At 44.0% G+C, this 16,941-nt stretch overlaps 1 protein-coding gene across 4 annotated transcripts in view; it reads right to left on the minus strand.

The window, feature by feature from the left end:
• Positions 1–3,931, minus strand: part of TAFA2 (TAFA chemokine like family member 2) — a 285,517-nt gene extending 281,586 nt beyond the window's left edge. For 2 of the 4 annotated variants that reach the window (XR_012904380.2, XR_012904378.2), the window contains exon 1: positions 1,833–3,926. Coding sequence is in view for 1 of the 4 variants with exons in the window: in XM_075930749.2 (XP_075786864.2) it covers positions 1,833–1,945 (113 nt within the window). In the remaining 3 variants the exon portion in view is untranslated. Of the gene's footprint in view, positions 1–1,832 lie in introns of all 4 variants that reach the window. The other 2 variants (XR_012904382.2, XM_075930749.2) reach the window with 2 other exon arrangements.
• Positions 3,932–16,941: the final 13,010 nt, after the last annotated feature.

Here is a 16,941-nt window from a genome sequence, read left to right on the forward strand (position 1 = left end):
ATGGGAAGTCAGGGCAGCAATAAGCTGGGAAAAAAACCCAGATGCTCAGGTGAACATCACCAATACTTACACAGCTTTGATAATGTAATATCTAAAACTGAAATTTAGCTGATTTACTTCATCATTGTTACCTGAACAATTATGAAATTAAGATTAGATATCCTAGTTTTTTCCCAGTGTAAAGTGACTGAAATGTTACTGCCACAGAACAAGTAAAACCATTGTGCTCTTTTTAAAAAATGGTCTTAGAAGTAAGTCATGTTTCTCAAGTTTAACTAAGCCATATTTCCTGGTAGGATAGGATTATTTAGTTTGTATGCTATGCTCCATGAAGGAATCTTACATTAAAGCTATTTTATCAGATGATAAGGGAAGAAAAAAATAGTAGTGTTAAACTGGTACCAGTCTGGATTTTAGTGTCTAAAAGTAGGTAGTAAAAAAAAAGAGCAACCAGATAATAATCATCATCATTTAGTCAACAGTCATTTAAATTCAACCAGTGCTGTGAGAAGACCCTCATAACCTGAACATTTTAATTGGGCTGTGTTTATTATTTAAATTAACAGTTCTTCAGTAGTCAAAGCAAGATTCCTTAATTAAAAAGCCAACTTTTATTCTTGGGGAGGATTTATACTTTTTTAAAATATAAAAACATATTCTCCAAACAAAGAGTAAAAAGAGGTTGCTGGATCTACACATATATAGTAGTTCAGGCAGTTGTTTAACTGCCTTGTAAGGATGAGGAATATAACAGACGAAAGTGTGACAACTCTGCTCCTAGCAGGGCACTCGAAGATACTGCTCTTTACGTTCACATATACAGCCTGTGCATCTAAACCCATAGCTAGCAGGTGTACAAGAAATAAAGCAGCTATTTTAAAAATCTTTGCTTTGCACAAGTATAGTAAGGGTCTAGGGGGAACCCTTCCCACTACTAAATAGATAACAGATGGAATGCTATTGAGCAGTTAAACTAGTTTATTGAAATGGGGAAAACGAGCAGAAAACATGAAATGATCAAGAAACGTCTCAGGTGAGAGTCCACGTCTTGGGGAATATTTTACATAGAAACCATAGCTTTATAGATCATTTATAGACTCTAAAAAGATTATTCACTCTTTAACCTCTCCCTTAAGCCATGCAATGCAGTGAGCTTTCTCCAAACAAAAATGAATCGTCCAGTACAGGGGAGTGTGGAAGTTATAAAGCCTGCTCTTCAGGAAAACAGTTAGGCAGTCTTGCTAAGACGTCCACCGTTCTGCAGAACTGTGAAGGATTAAATAATTTTTAAAAATGGACAGGAAGGGAAGAATTCAAAGAAGCGACCCGACACTACTAATTGATCCATATTGCTGCACCATTGGGGTACTTCTCAGGAGCCCAGTAAGGCGACAATGGAACTGGAAAGAGGAGTGAAATTAAACAAACACACCTCACAGCTCTTTAATCAAACTAGGGGTTTTTTAACTTTTTTTTTTTTTTGCACAGCGAGAAGGAGTTGGAATCATCGACTCACTGAAATACCCCTCCTCGCCCACCTCCACAAGCTCATTCACAAATCCCTGTAGCTAGAACTTCTCCCCCCTACCTCTTTCCTGGCCCAGCTCGGATCGGACGCTCGAGTGACCGAATGGCTACCCCCCCCCCCCCAGCTCTGTTCCAAAGGTTCTGTTATCAGGCAAGGCCGAGGGGAAACCAGTTTTGGGGGGGATCGTTCTTCACACACCCCCGAAACCCGCACGACAACACAAAACTCGGGGAGGGGGGGAGCTGGGAGCAGGATCTGCCTGCGCCCTGGCACATCTGGAGAGAGGTGGCACCTTCTCACCTACCTGCAGCTCCGCTTCCTTTGGGGAACACCTAGCGATCCTCCTGCAGGTTCCGGGGGGAACTCCGGCCTTACCGCACTTGCATCGCTTACAAAATCCCAGTCCTCCTCCGGCATTCACTGGCATGGATTTATTCGGGGCGGGGGAGGGGGGCTGTTTTACATTTGCGGTGGGGGGGGGGTTCCCCCCTCCTCCCGGATCGGATCTTGAAATAAAACAGGACTCCGGCAAGCAGGTGCGGGGGGCAGAGGGCGCTTGGGGGTGTTTCTTGAGCACCGTGTGAAAGTAGCCACCGGGTTCCGCTCCGCTAAAAAGGGGCAGCGCCGCCCTCGCCCCTTGGCAGGCTCAGCGAAGGGCCCGATTCAGCCTGGCCAGAGGCGCGGGAAGAGAAATCTCCCGCGTCCTGCAGCAGCCCCGCTCTGCTTATTCCGCCTCGGCTCGCGCTGCTTTTAACACACAGCAGGACCTTGCCCCCTCGCGCCTCGCGCCTTCCCCGGCTCTCTCTTGGGAAAGGTAATTGGAGAGTCAGAGATTCACCTGCAGGAAAAAACCCAGCCCGCACGTGCTTCTCCAGAGTGCTGCCTGCCCGGGGGAGGGGGCTTTAGACAAGCTGGAGCAGCTGGCTGGGGCTTCGCAGGAGCTGAAGCCAGGCACGTCCTGCTGAGGCGGGCGATGGTCCTTGCCTCCCCAGCGTGGCGCTTCCCGCCGCTTCTCAGTCCTTCTCGCAGCCTCGGGTGATTATGGGCGAGATCCCAAGCCGCCCCCGAGCTAAGGTCCGGCTAAGAGAGCGTGTGGCGCTGCTGCTGCCGCTGCTTTCCCGCTCGCCTTCCAGCCGTCCTACCGGCCGAGTTGCGGAGAACTAACAGCTACCCACCCCCTTGCACGGCGCAGGCTGAACTGCAAACCTGCCCTAGATCTTCGCTCGCCTCTCCTGTCCACAGCAGCCCCGCGCTCTCCAGCCGCCACCCAGGAGCAGGGGAGTCGTTTCTTTCACTTCCGAAGAAAGGGGGAAGCAGCCAGGTTAACACCAAAAGAAACAGAGACACAAAAGAGCAGAGGAAGCGAAAATCCCACAGGGGCCCAGTTTTGCAACTCTCTGGGTCGGCAGTTGCTGGGGAGAAAAACGAGCGTGGAGTTGGCTTAATTTCCCCTCCTTTCTTTACTGGGACCAATTCAAGAATGAATGGAATCCCTGGGAACGAGCCCATTCATAGCCAGGAAAACCTGGGGCTCTTGGGTGAGCTTTGGAGTAAAATAGGACGGGGCTGGGCTGCCACCCCCAGCAGACGCTGCAGAAGGAGCTGTACTGCTGCTGCTGCTGCGAGAAAACCAACGCGCAAGGTGGCTGCAGGGACCAGAGGCAAGCCGAAGCCAAAAGCCGGCCTGTGTCTCCCTCCAGAGGCAGAAGAGCTTCAGACACATACAGCCTCGCCTATTTGGAATCTGTATGAGGAGGGGCTTTGATGATCCCAATGACACGCAACATTGGTACCTAGGAGAAACTTTTGAAGGGACATCCCAAAGCTACCTCTACACTGTCGGTTTTGCCATGTCGGTAAACCTCCTTTTGGGGGGCATAAGGATCTGGCGGAAAACGGGATTTTTGCGCAAAAAAACCCCATCCACACTTTTTTTCTGCAAAAACGATGAGCATAAATTATGCAAATGAGGCAGGGTGATATGCTAATCCACGCCTCACTTGCATACTCACAGCCGGCAAAACCAGCAGTGTAGACGTAGCCAGAGAGCTTCAATAACAACCATAGAGGTACTAATAAACTAGACAATACAATGAGATGTGACAGTGTGCCTGTCTTCCATATTGATTGCAAGGTTTCATGTGAGTGTCAATCAGTGCAGAATTATTTGCCCATGATATAGTTCATCATTCATTCATTGCCAAGCTGAAAAAAACACCCATACCAATAATAAGATTAAACTCTACAAGAAACAACTTCTACAGCTCTGTTTACTGACACCAAACCCCATATGATGGTAGTCCCTGAATTGTAGGAGAAGGAAACTGAAACAGAAAAACAGCAGAACAGATTTTTTACAATCTACATTATGACTTTTTTGTGACCCACATTTGTGATTTTTCAAAGTAATACAGAGGCATAAAAACCAATAGAGGGGAAAAAAGAATGTAAGTGAAGAGTGCAGATAGTTCCACAATGACTGCCTCCCGCCCTCCTCCCCCCGCCCCCCCCCCCCCAGTAATTCAGCAATGCTAGGGATGTATGGTTAAAAATAGGCTGATGTGGAAGGGAAAGTGAAAGTAAAATGTATCCTTATGTGTGATGTTGCATGCAACAATTCTAGCAAAAACAGACACTGCTGCCTGAGGGCCCTGGAGGCATTAAGGGATTGTTGGATTTAAAAACAGTGTGGTTTTACCTCATTAATTTGGATACATCTGATGCTACAAAAAAGATTATAATTGAACTAGCCAGTGAGCAAATGCATTGCTGCATTCCAAACAAGCTAAAAGTAATGAAGAAGCAGCCCTGGAAACACTGCTAGTAAGGAATTAAAATAACCAAGACTTGTGATTTACAAGGCCATATCTCAGGTCTTACTCCATGTCCATCATTACACAATCAGAGTGCCTCAAATGTGTTGTGGAATGAAATAGGCCACGCATTGTGAATAGTCTCCAGTTATTCTAGGAACTGTGCAGACACATGCCACAATAGGGTCATTTCCCTCCCTGAAGTAATTACAGCACAATCTGACAGAACACAAATGAGCTACACACAATAGAGAACAAGAGATGATGTGGGTGAAGTCATTCCTTCCCCATTTGTGGAGTTCTTTCCTACAGTAACAAGAGAAAGACAAATATTTAAATAAAAATGCAAAATACTTTTTTTAAAGAGAAATATTTGGGAGGGATACTCAGAGCAAGAGAAAATCTGAAACTAACAACATTTTTTTTTTTTACTTTCCTAGATTTCAAGTTGAAGTATTACTCTGAAGAACATGGTATGAGATGGATGCAAATGAGGGAAGTCTTCTCAAAAGGCAATGAACACAGCCATGAACATCCTCAATCTTTTCCTTGCTTAATCCTAGCTACTGTATAGAATGAAAGGAAAAACTGCCCTTATTGGATCCCAGGAGACTCGATTAAATTTTGCCTATTCCTAACAAGGGAACTGGAACAATTTTTATAGTGGGGGCAGAGAACCATTGAACTAAACTGTAAACCCTGCATAAGCTAGCAATCACTTCAAGCCAGGAGTGCGGCAGCACCCCCAGAACCCCTAGTTCCAGCAGCTATTCCTACTAAAATCTACCAATAGTTTTGCACCCCATTAGCTCCTGCTCCTGCAAGCTGTTTTAAGCAGACAGACTTCTGCCCTCCCCCATGCCCACATAGAGCCCCACTAACAATGAATCAGGTGGATGAGTTAGATGAGGCTTTCTTTGGACAACTGAGAGAAGCTTCCAGATTGCAGGCCCTGGTTCTCGGGGGGAACTTTAATCACCCTGACATCTGTTGGGAAACCAATACGGCAGTACACAGGCAATCCAGGAAGTTTTTGGAGAATGTTGGGGATAACTTCTTGGTACAAGTGCTGCAGGATCTGACTAGGGGTCACATACAGCTTGACCTGCTGCTCACAAACAGGGAGGAACTAATAGGGGAAGTAGAGATGGGTGACAACCTGGGAAGCAGTGATCATGAGATGGTAGATTTCAGGATCCTGACCAAAGGAAGAAAAGAGAGTAGTAAAATACACACCTTGGACTTTAGAAAAGCAGATTTTGACTCCCTCAGAGACCTGATGGGCAGAATCCCCTGGGATGCTAACATGAAGGGGAAAGGAGCCCAGGAGAGCTGGCAGCATTTTAAAGAAGCCTTGTTGAAGGCACAGAAAGAAACCATCCAGACGCGTAGCAAGAGAGGCAAACATGGTAGAAGAGTGGATTGACTTATGGGGGAAATCCTTGGTGAACTTAAGCACAAAAAGGAAGCTTACAAAAAGTGGAAACTTGGACAAATGACCAGGGAGGGGTTTAAAAGTATAGCTCGAGAATGCCGGGGGGGGGGTTATCAGGAAGGCGAAAGCGCAATTGGAATTGCAGCTGGCAAAGGATGTGAAGGATAACAAGAAAAGTTTCTACAGACATGTTAACAAGAAGATGATCAGAGAGAGTGTGGGGTCCCTACTGGATGAAGGAGGTAACCTACTGACAGATGATGTGCAGAAAGCTAAAGTACTCAATGCTTTCTTTAGGTCGGCTCCCGGACTAATGCGCTAAGTGACGCAAGATGGGATGAAGATGGACAGCGCTTGATGGTTAAAGAACAGATTAGGAACTATTTAGAAAAGCTAAACGTACACAAATCCATGGGTCCGGACTTAATGCATCCGAGGGTACTGAGGGAGTTGGCAAATGTCATTGAGGAGCCTTTGGCCATTATCTTTGAAAAATCGTGGAGATCGGGAGAGATCCCAAATGATTGGAAAAAGGAAAATGTAGTGCCCATCTTCAAAAAAGGGAAGAAGGATGATCCAGGGAACTATAGGCCTTACCTCAGTCTTACCTCAGTTCCTGGAAAAATCAAGGAAGGGATCTTTAAGGAATCTATTTTGAGGCACTTGGAAGAGAGGAAAGTGATTAGGAATAGTCAGCATGGATTCACAAAGGGGAAGTCGTACCTGAACAATCTGATTAGCTTCTATGAAGAGGTAACTGACTCTGTGGACAAGGGAAAGTCAGTGGATGTGATAAACCTTGACTTTAGCAAGGCTTTTGATATGGTCTCCCATTTGCCAGCAAGTTAAGGGAATGTGGATTGGATAAATGGACAGTAATATACTTGCCAGCAAGTTAAGGGAATGTGGATTGGATAAATGGACAGTAAGATAGCTAGAAAGCTGGCTAGAAGGCCGGGACCAGCAGGTAGTGATCAATCGCTCAATGGCGGTCAGTTTCTAGCGTAGTGCCTCAAGGTTTGGTTCTAGGACCGGTTTTGTTCAATGTCTTTATTAATGACCTGGATGAGGGGATGGATTGCACCCTCAGCAAGTTTGCAGATGACACTAAACTAGAGGAACAGGTAGATATGCTTGAGGGCAGAGATAGGGTCCAGAGTGACTTAGACAAATTGGAGGATTGGGCCACAAGAAATCTGATGAGGTTCAACAAGGACAAATGTAAAGTCCTGCACTTGGGACGGAAGAATCCCAAGCATAGTTACAAGCTGGGGACCAACCGGTTACGTAGTAGTTCTGCAGAAAAGGACCTGGGGGTTACAGTGGATGAGAAGACGGATATGATACAACAGTGTGCCCTTGTAGCCAAAAAGGCTAATGGCATATTAGGTTGTATTAAGAGGAGCATTGCCAGCAGATCCAGAGATGTCATTATTCCCCTTTATTCGGCTCTGGTAAGGCCACATCTGGAGTATTGTGTCCAGTTCTGGGCTCCCCACTACAAAAAGGATGTGGATGCATTGGAGAGGGTCCAGCAGAGAGCAACCCAAATGATTAGGGGGCTGGAGCATATGACCTATGAGGAGAGGCTGAGGGAGTTGGGTCTGTTTAGTCTTCAGAAGCTAAGAGTGAGGGGGGATTTCATAGTAGCCTTCAACTTCCTGAAGGGAGGTTCCAAAGAGGATGGAGAGAGGCTGTTCACAGTAGTGACAGATGGCAGAAAAAGGAGCAGTGGTCTCAAGTTGTGATGGGAGAGGTCCAGGTTGGATATTAGGAAAAACTATTTCACTAGGAGAGTGGGGAAGCACTGGAGTGGGCTACCTAGGGAAGTAGTGGAGTCTCCATCTCTAGCGGTGTTTAAGTCTCGGCTTGACAAAGCCCTGGCTGGGTTGATTTAGTTGGGATTGGTCCTGCCTAGAGCAGGGGGCTGGACTTGATGACCTTCTGAGGTCTTTTCCAGCTCCATGGTTCTATGATTCTATGACCTCAGAACATCTCTATATGAGCACAGATATCCAGACATATGGAACCGTTTGGGAGACTGGGACCTTAATTTTTCTGCACATATATGCTTATGTCATGACCAAGGTGAAAGTTAAAATCACACAAACCCCACCCACAAGTGCAGCAATAGTCTGTACATTGTATAGTAACTTGTTCATCTTTAAAGAGGATTTATGGTATGCTAAGCAATTAATCCTGATGTCATAATTATAAAAATTAGGATTATATGTTCAAGTTTTTAGCATCCCTCACAAAAGGAAAGAATTGATCTTTACATCTCTCTCTATATATATATCTATTTTGGAAACTTTGTGCTTCTTTTAATCTGTCCATGAGTCAGTCTCTCTGTAAATCCATTTGTTCAAGAACTCCTCCTAAACAGTAAGAGCAAATTCGGTATGCAGCTTCCTCTTAACTTAAAAGAAGGTCAAGGGGTTGTTGTGCTGGGAAAATGGGATGTGCCCGGAATTCGATTGTTTTCCATAATATGGGAAGAGAGGAGTCTGATAGGAGACACCATTATGCTCTGCAATGACCACAAGAGACAGCGTACACAAAGGACAGTTATACTGCAGAGTGACCACAGGGGGCAGCTGCATGAGGAAGAGAGTGGCCAGCTAGGGCCAGGGCTCTCCATATTGCTGGCCACTTGCCCAGGTAAGCAACCCTCCTGACTCCAAACCCCTCCCTCAGTCACAGCACTGGATGGGGAAAAAGCTCTCCAACCAGTAGCCTCTACCTCTCCTGCCTCTCCAAGAGGAGCCGCCTGCTGGCCAAGGGCTTCTGTTGACATAGTTAACGTCATATGAGGAGGTGATGTCCCAACACTGATAGAAAAACACCTTCTGTTGGTATAGGTTGCGTCTATGCTATGGGGTTACAGTAATATAGTCTCCATTGTGTAGACACACCTTGAGAAAAAGGAGGCCCTCATCTTTTGCATCAGTTTGTCAAGAACTTGTTCCTATTTTGTAAGAAGTAGAAAAGCTGATAATTCTTTCATTCCAAATAGCAGAACTCCTATACTTTGAAAATGTTACAGCACAGAAAGCAGCAGGAAAATACAAAATTATTGTGCAGTCTGCTCCCTTGGGGTACATTAAGGTACAGTCCTTAATTACATGAGCACATATGTCTCTAATATCATAATTGTTTCCACATCCACAACTTCAGATATGTGTGGGGCTGGAAGAAACAAATCTGTTTTAGTGAGTATCAGTAAAGATTAATTTCAGTGTACACATACAAACATACAAAACATTTCCATCAATAATAATCAAAATATGCAAATAGATAAGGTAAGAAAAATGCTGCATAAGAACTTAGAGTTTGATTTAAGTTATATTTATTTTGTATATTCAACATATGATGTTGACTTTGTTTTAATGGTTACAAGTTTTAATTACTTACATATCAATGTGTACTGTCATTAAATAATTGTCTGGCCTTCCCATTGTTTCCCATGACTAAACAATTAAATGAACAAAAATTAAAAAAACAAAAAGCTAAAAACCACATTTTTGCATAACTGAAAATGTAAATTGATAAAAATAAAAATGCTTAAAATAAACATCTATATTGTGATACTCTACCTCAAAGCAGCAACCTAGAACCTTCATATTCACCATTGTTTTATCATTATGATGTTTTGTATTGCAGGGAATAATTCTGGACACTCTGGATGCAGGTGAAAACAGGCTGAGGATTTATTGCACACAGCTGGTGGAGTGTCCCTCAGGGGTTAACCTGGTGAACACTAGTTAATCAAAACATTACCATAGATTATATAGGTAACAGATGGGCAGAGTGGAAGCGATTTGATAGGGTCTAGTGGCAAGACGTAATGAGCACATAAGCCAATAAACTATGAAGGTTACACAGCATCTCCACCCATTGCCAATTAAACATCTTATCAATAATACAGGTAGTTATTCCTAACCAGCTAAATAAGCCAGCATAAACAAGACAAGCATTTTAATGGCAACTTCGTCTGTTGAAATTATGATGCGTCTACTGTGAGATGATACCACCTTGCGTTGGCATAGCCCTTGGGTCTCAGACTTATCTAGGATTAAAGGAGACAGTGAGAATGACTTCTGTGAAGTTTGTTTTGGTACCAGCCAGGGTCTTATCGGAGGGAGGCCCTCTTGGAATGTGGTTGCCAGGGTTAACTGCTTGTGCTGTGCATTCCCAGGCCTACCCCGAATTTAGGATAGCTTAGGGGTTCTTAGCGAAATACCATGGACTGCCTCAGTTTACCCCTACATGTATAAAGTACGCCTTGTGAGGTATTTTAAAAGTCTTGATCTGTTGAACATTAATATCCTGTTGGATTTTATGTGTTATCATAATATGTGAAATTAAGAAATATTACTATTTGTGCTATTGAACTGCAACACCCACAGCCATCTTTTCAGTTACCACAAAGGAGTAGCCATCAATAGCCAGATGGCATTAGTGATGCATCAGCACTCAATCCACTATCCTATAGACTTTTCTGAATGGTCCATGGGGGTGGATTAAACCTCTGTGTGTGTGAGAGGAATGTGGAAAGTATCTTTCTCCTACTCAGTCAAGAGACACATCAGTGAGGATTTTCTTTCTTCTCTCTTGTGTGTGACCCCCAACTGATTTGTCAATAGCCCCCAACCCAAAAAAGGTTTCCCACCCCTGACCTGGAGGGACATCAGGAAGACAAAGATTTTTTGAACTAAAGAGTTTGGTCTCAAGCTGGAAAAGGGCCCAGTCTGTGTACTGAGGAACTGTAACCTACTTGTACCATCTGTCAGGGTTAGAAAATCTGTTTGATTCAACCGTTGCTGAGACTAAAAGTTTTAAGATTTAGAATGTGTATTTCTATTTTTATTTCTCTCTTTTTATTTGTATGCCAATCACTTATGATGATTTAAAATCCGTCTGTATAGTTAATAAACTTATTTTAATATTTTGTCTTTACCAGTGAGTTTATCTAAAGTGCTTGGGAAATCTCAGCTCAGTTGACAAAGGCTGGTGCATGTTCACTTTCCTATGAAAAAGTGGCATACTAGTAATAAAATTCCACTAGTGCAAGATGGTACAGTTCTGGGGTGTACGCTGGGGAGTTGAAGGGAATTGGCTGGAGCCTTTGGATTACTGGAGCGGCTGACAGATTATTCATGTAACTCAGTTGGATGTCCATGTAAGTGCAGTGACTATTAGAGGTTTCTAGCTTGATACCAGCATCACTGTGTGGGAGACCAGCAAGGTTGGTGGGGTTGGGGAAATCAGGGCTATGTCCACACTCGCAGCTTCTTGCGGGAGAAATATGCAAATGAGGCTAAGCATGGAATATCGCCGAGACTCATTTGCATACGTAATGAGCTGCCATCTTTGCAGAAGAGGCTCTTGTGCCAGAAAGAGCTGTCTACACTGCCCCTTCTTGTGCAAGAAAAACCCTCTTGTACAATGCCACTATGCTGATTATTTTCAGGAATAATCCGAACTACCTACTCTGTGCCGCGTGTAGCCGCGGGCACGGAGTCCGAACTACCGGGGCTTTAAAAATGGCGGCACCCGGCAAGATGCAAATGAAGCCCAGGATATTTAAATCCCGGGCTTCATTTGCAACTTCGGTTGCCTACATTAACCACCCTAGTTCCAACTAGGGTGGTAGTGCAGACATACCCAAAGAGACTGACTGGGAGGGACAGCCATGTACTCCTATACCAGCATTAAGGAGAAATAATGGTTTTACTTTCCTCCTGTTATCTTCCTGCGTGGCCAGGTGTGTGTACAACTCAGACATCTCCTTCAACTGGGCCCATTACTGAGCTAAGTTTATGTCTGCAAAATCCCAGGGCTCTGAGTGGCTTCAGGCAGAGTTTCATGTCTCATGTTACCAGCTGCTGCCCTTGGGAGAACAATCTTCCACCACAGAATTGTAGAAATGTAGAACTGGATGGGACCTCAGTTGTAAAATCCAAGTGCTTGTATTGAAGCAGAACCAAGTAAACCTAGACCATCCTGACAGGTGTTTGAACAACTGGTTCCTATAAATCTTCAATTATGGGGATTCCACAACCTGCTTTGGAAGCCTATTACACAGCTTAATTACCCTTATAGATAGGTTCAATACCAGGTAACAGTTTCTAAATCTCCCAGGCTGTGGATTAAGACCATTACTTCTTGTCCTATCTTAAATGGACATGGAGAACATTTGATCACCATCCTCTATCAAAGAGCCTTAACATATAGGTTAAACCTCCCAAATCTGGGATTCTCTGGTCTGGCAACATCCATGGTCCAGCACAGATGTTGCTGGACCAAAGAGCCTCAGGAGTGGGAGCCAGCTGAGAGAACGCAGGGGTTTACAGAGTCCCGGCTGGGCCAACAGCAACTAGGCAAGGGAACCCCGATGTCAGTGGGGTCAGGTGGGTGGAGAGACCCTGGCAGTGGGACTGGTGACAACCAGGGAACCACAGGAACCTCCCAGCAGCAGCAGGGCTGGAATAGGCAGGCAGCCCTGACCAGGAAACCCCCAGCAGCAGTGGAGCCAGGCAGTGGCTCAGGAGCTCCAGCTGGGGGTCCTAGCAGCAGAGCAAGGCAGGTGTCCATCAGTGGGGCCAGGTGGCATCGGGGAGCCTCCGCCCTGGCCAGGGAACCCCAGTGTCAATGGGATCGGGCGGCTGGAAAGCCCCTGGCAATGGAGCCAGTGGTACCTGGGGAACCCCAGGAAACCCTTGGTGGCAGCAGGACCAGGCAGCAGCAGCAGGAGGCCTGGGGCTGGGAAACCCCAAGGAACTGCCAGAGGAAGCGAAGCTGGCAGCAGCAAGGTGCCCTGGTGGGGAACTCTTGGGAACCTGGCACAACTACCTGGCCAGGCCAGCTTTAGTGGGGCAGCAGCAGGGCAGAGAGTCCCAGCCTTGGGAGCCCTAGGGAGATGAGTCAGCAGCAGGATAGCCAGCAAGGAAGCACTGTCCTACCCTGGTCCAGCAAACTCCCTGGTCCTGGACAGCTCAGGTCACAAGGGTACTGGACCTGGGCGGTCCAAGCTGTATTTAAAGACTGCTAGGAGGTCTCCCTTTTGGTCATCTTTTCTCAGATGCCCAATTTTTTTAACTTTTCTTCATAGAACTGAACACAGTTTTCCAGATTACGCCTCACCAGTGCCAGTTCAGTTGATATAACACTGACAGATCCCAGGGGAACTGTGGGACCACTGTGCCCCCTTACACATTCCAGCTTCAGCTGTTTTTGACAATGCTGTACTGGAATGCCCTGGAAGCCAAGCCCTCCAGGGCTGTGATCACTCAATCAACAATATGCAGAGATAAATCAGCTAAATTGTATGAATATCTCTAAGTAACACATGAATCATACACAGGGAAACACCAGCAAATTCCCCCATCTTGCACCACATTAATTAGTTTGCCACTTCATCAAAGGACTGGGGACATGCACCAGTCTTTGTAATCTGAACAGATTCCCTAAGCACTTTAGACAAACTCAGTGGTATGGATAAATCATTAAAATAAGTTATTGACTACAGAAAAATAGATTATAAGTGATAGACATAAAGGACAGAGATGATTACATTTGAATTTAGACTGTGCACTTACTTTTTATTTCTTAACTTTATCGAGCTAAGCAAGATATGAATCAAACAGGTTTTTCTCACCCAAATGTATGTTGCAGATACAATATTGCCTGGAAAATTGTTGTCTCAAACATAGAGTCAGGAGTTACACATTCTACATGCCCTGCTGAAACACTGAGCCTCCACTGTCTCTGGGTATGTCTACACTGCATTCCTCTTTCAAGAGAGGAATGCAAATGTAGACATTCGAAATTGTAAATGAAGCAGTGATTTAAATCTCCTGTGCTTCATTTGCATAATAACGGATGGCTGCTATTTCGAAATAGCGCTATTTTAAAATAACAGACACTGTTAAGACATGGTTATTTTAAGAGAAAACCCTTCTCTTGAAATAACTGGTAAACCTCATTGCATGAGGAATAAGGGTTATTTCAAGAGAAGGGTTTTCTCTTGAAATAACCACGTCTGTTATTTCGAAATAGCGCTACTGAGAAATAGCGGCCATCCACGATTATGCAAATGAAGCACGGGATATTTAAACCCCCATTTCATTTGCAATTTCAGATGTCTACATTTGTATTCCTCTCTTGAAAGAGGAATGCAGTGTAGACATACCCTATGTGTGTTGGGTGGTGTCTACTCAGAGAGTCGAGTCTCCTTAATTGACCATCAACACGTGGGTAGTTAGTCCTAATGTAAATTTGTCTTGGAGATATTAGTGTCTCCTGTGTTGCTGATGAAAAACCAGCTCCCAAACTTGCAAGTATTTCAGTAGCACACATATGGCAAAATCTCAACTCTGTATACAATTATATACAAATTTTAACAGAACAAAGGATTTCAGCAAATCACGATACCTTACAAGGCATGCTTTGTACAAAATGTCACCACCATATACAAATGATGAATGTGCAGGTTATAGGGTGCTACATTGAGATACAGTGCCATCAAAACCACAGAGTATTATCCCTTTTTTGTAATTTGCCCACAAAAGCTCATGATACATGTTTTGTTAGTCTCTGATGATATGTCTATACTGCCATCCTAGTTCGAACTAGGGTGGCTAATGTAGGCATTCGAACTTGCAAATGAAGCTTGGGATTTAAATATCCTGGGCTTCATTTGCATGTTCCCAGGCAGGCGCCATTTTTAAATACCCGTAGTTCGAACTACCTGCCCATGGCTACACGCGGCACGGACTAGGTAGTTTGAATTAAAGCTTCTAATTCGAACTACCGTTAAACCTCCTTGCAGGAAGAATAATGGTAGTTCAAATTAGGAGCTTTAATTAGAACTACCTAGTCTGTGCCGCGTGTAGCCACGGGCGGGTAGTTCGAACTATGGGCATTTAAAAATGGTGGCACCCGGGAACATGCAAATGAAGCCCGGGATATTTAAATCCCGGGCTTCATTTGCAAGTTCGAATGCCTACATTAGCCACCCTAGTTTGAACTAGGGTGGCAGTGTAGACATACCCTAAGGTGCTACAGGACTATTTGCTGTATTTTTAAAGTTACAGACCAACACGGCTACCCCTCTGAGACTTCATCACATTGTTGACAGTTATTCCCCGTTCAATAGTTGCACACTGGTTCCTCCTTCTTAGTCTTAGTACTTTGCACTTCTCTGTACTCAATTTCATTTTGTTGATTTTAGACCAAGGTTTATCAAGGTCCATTTTTAATTCTAACTTCCAAAGTACTTACAAGTCCTCCCATCTTGGTGCCATCTGCAAATTTTATAAGGATTCTCTCTCTCATCTATTATCCAGGCAATTATTTAAAATATTGAATAGTACCAGACTCCCAGTTTGATACTGAATCACAGATAACTACTTTCTAAGTATGGTCTTTCAACCATTTGTGTATCCACCTTATAGTAATTTAATCTAGACCACATTTCCCCTCTTTGCTTATGAGAATATCATATAAGACTGTGTCAGAAGCTTCTCCATTCCTCCATGTCTCCTGCTTCTCCATTCCTCCCCCCTGAGCAAGTAGTCTCATTTAAACAGCTTATGTGGCTATTGGAGTATGTTACAGCATGCAAGAGCATGAGAGGTGAGCACCTTGTCTAACAGACAAAGAATAGGACTGCAAATCAGAGATTCCCTCCTTTTCAAGCCCAGTACGGCCTATTACATTGACTATGTGTGGATGCAGATTAAAAGAAATTATGAATTAATTCTACCTTAGAGCAGATGTTTTTCAACACATAGTCCTTTTTAAAAAATGCACTACATAGTTCTCAGGCAGTCCATCTGCCATGTAAACAAGAAAGAGGAAAGTTAATTAACAAGGAAGGGGGGGTGCTACTGCCAAACATACTGGAATGCTCCTTGCTAGTCTTCTCCTTCTCCTCACTCTCAGGGAGCGAGGAGAAAGTACACAGCTTGTGTGCATTCCTCTCATACCTGGCTAGTGAGGGAAAGGGGCAGAGGAGTAAGTGACACAAGCTGTGTACTTTTCTCTTGCTCCCTGATCATGGGGAAGACGAGCAAGCAGGGTTCTGATATGCACAGCTGTAACCCTAACACTTCCCTCTCAAAATGGCACCCATCTGGATTTAAACTTTTTTTTCAAAGCGTGCTCCTCCAGTATAGTTGAAGGTCCATATCTCCTGAGCTAAGAAGGGTTTAGACTAGTCTTGGTTTTCTAAGATAGTCCATAAATCTGAAATATATAGTGCCTACTAAATATACTAATGTTCATGTAAGCAGGGACTCTGTTCTTGGCACTTAAGATAATCTCCTTGGAGGATAAATAGCCTATATTGTACATTTATATGCAAGAATGACTTGTAGAAGCCTCACTTTTTTACCCCAACTTAACTTTTTGTGATTATTGTCCTCAATCTCAAGAGGAAATTGTTTCTCTCTTCTCCTTGCTTCTTCCACCTGCCTTGCACATTGATTATGATAAAAAAGGTGTGTTTGACAATGCCCAATGTTATTTTAAGATTACTCTGGGGCACCCAAGAGTGGTGCAACATCCTCCTCCAGTAACTATTATTTATATTTTACCTTATCTCCAAATTTCACTTGAGCCAGTCAGAGAAATGATAGACCACTCTCAGATCTGGTTATGACAGTTGCTATTTCTGCAACTGCCAAGCAACTAGATTTGTATATACCCTTACATTCTGCTTGATTTAATATTACATAAGTTTGTTTCCTATCCTCCACATAAGAAAAAAGAAATTAGATTAGTAGACAGAATATTTATATCATCCAAGTCTATATTTGCAAGAACAATGGAATTACTCTATTATAATAGATGTAGTCTGGCATCCTTCCTTCAGTGTCAGCACAGAGCTAGTGTTTAGGGGGATGCAGGACAAATCATAATGCACTTGGCCAATCTAATAATTTTTTAAGAATGGAAATAAATGTCCACTGGTCTCATCTGCAGTAGATGTCTTTCTCTTCCATTATCTGTAACTCTGAGGAGTCTTGGTATTTTCTCCAAAACTTCAATTTTCAGAATCAACACTGGGGACTTCACAATGGCATCTGTTGGTCATCCTAAATTCTAATCTGCCTCTGAATAAAGAAGCCAAAGAACAAGGAATTCAAACACTGATTTGA

The sequence above is a fragment of the Pelodiscus sinensis genome, chromosome 1 (genome assembly GCF_052426305.1).
Source record: "Pelodiscus sinensis isolate ZL-2025 chromosome 1, ASM5242630v1, whole genome shotgun sequence".
In the NCBI taxonomy this organism is placed as follows: Eukaryota; Metazoa; Chordata; order Testudines; family Trionychidae; genus Pelodiscus; species Pelodiscus sinensis.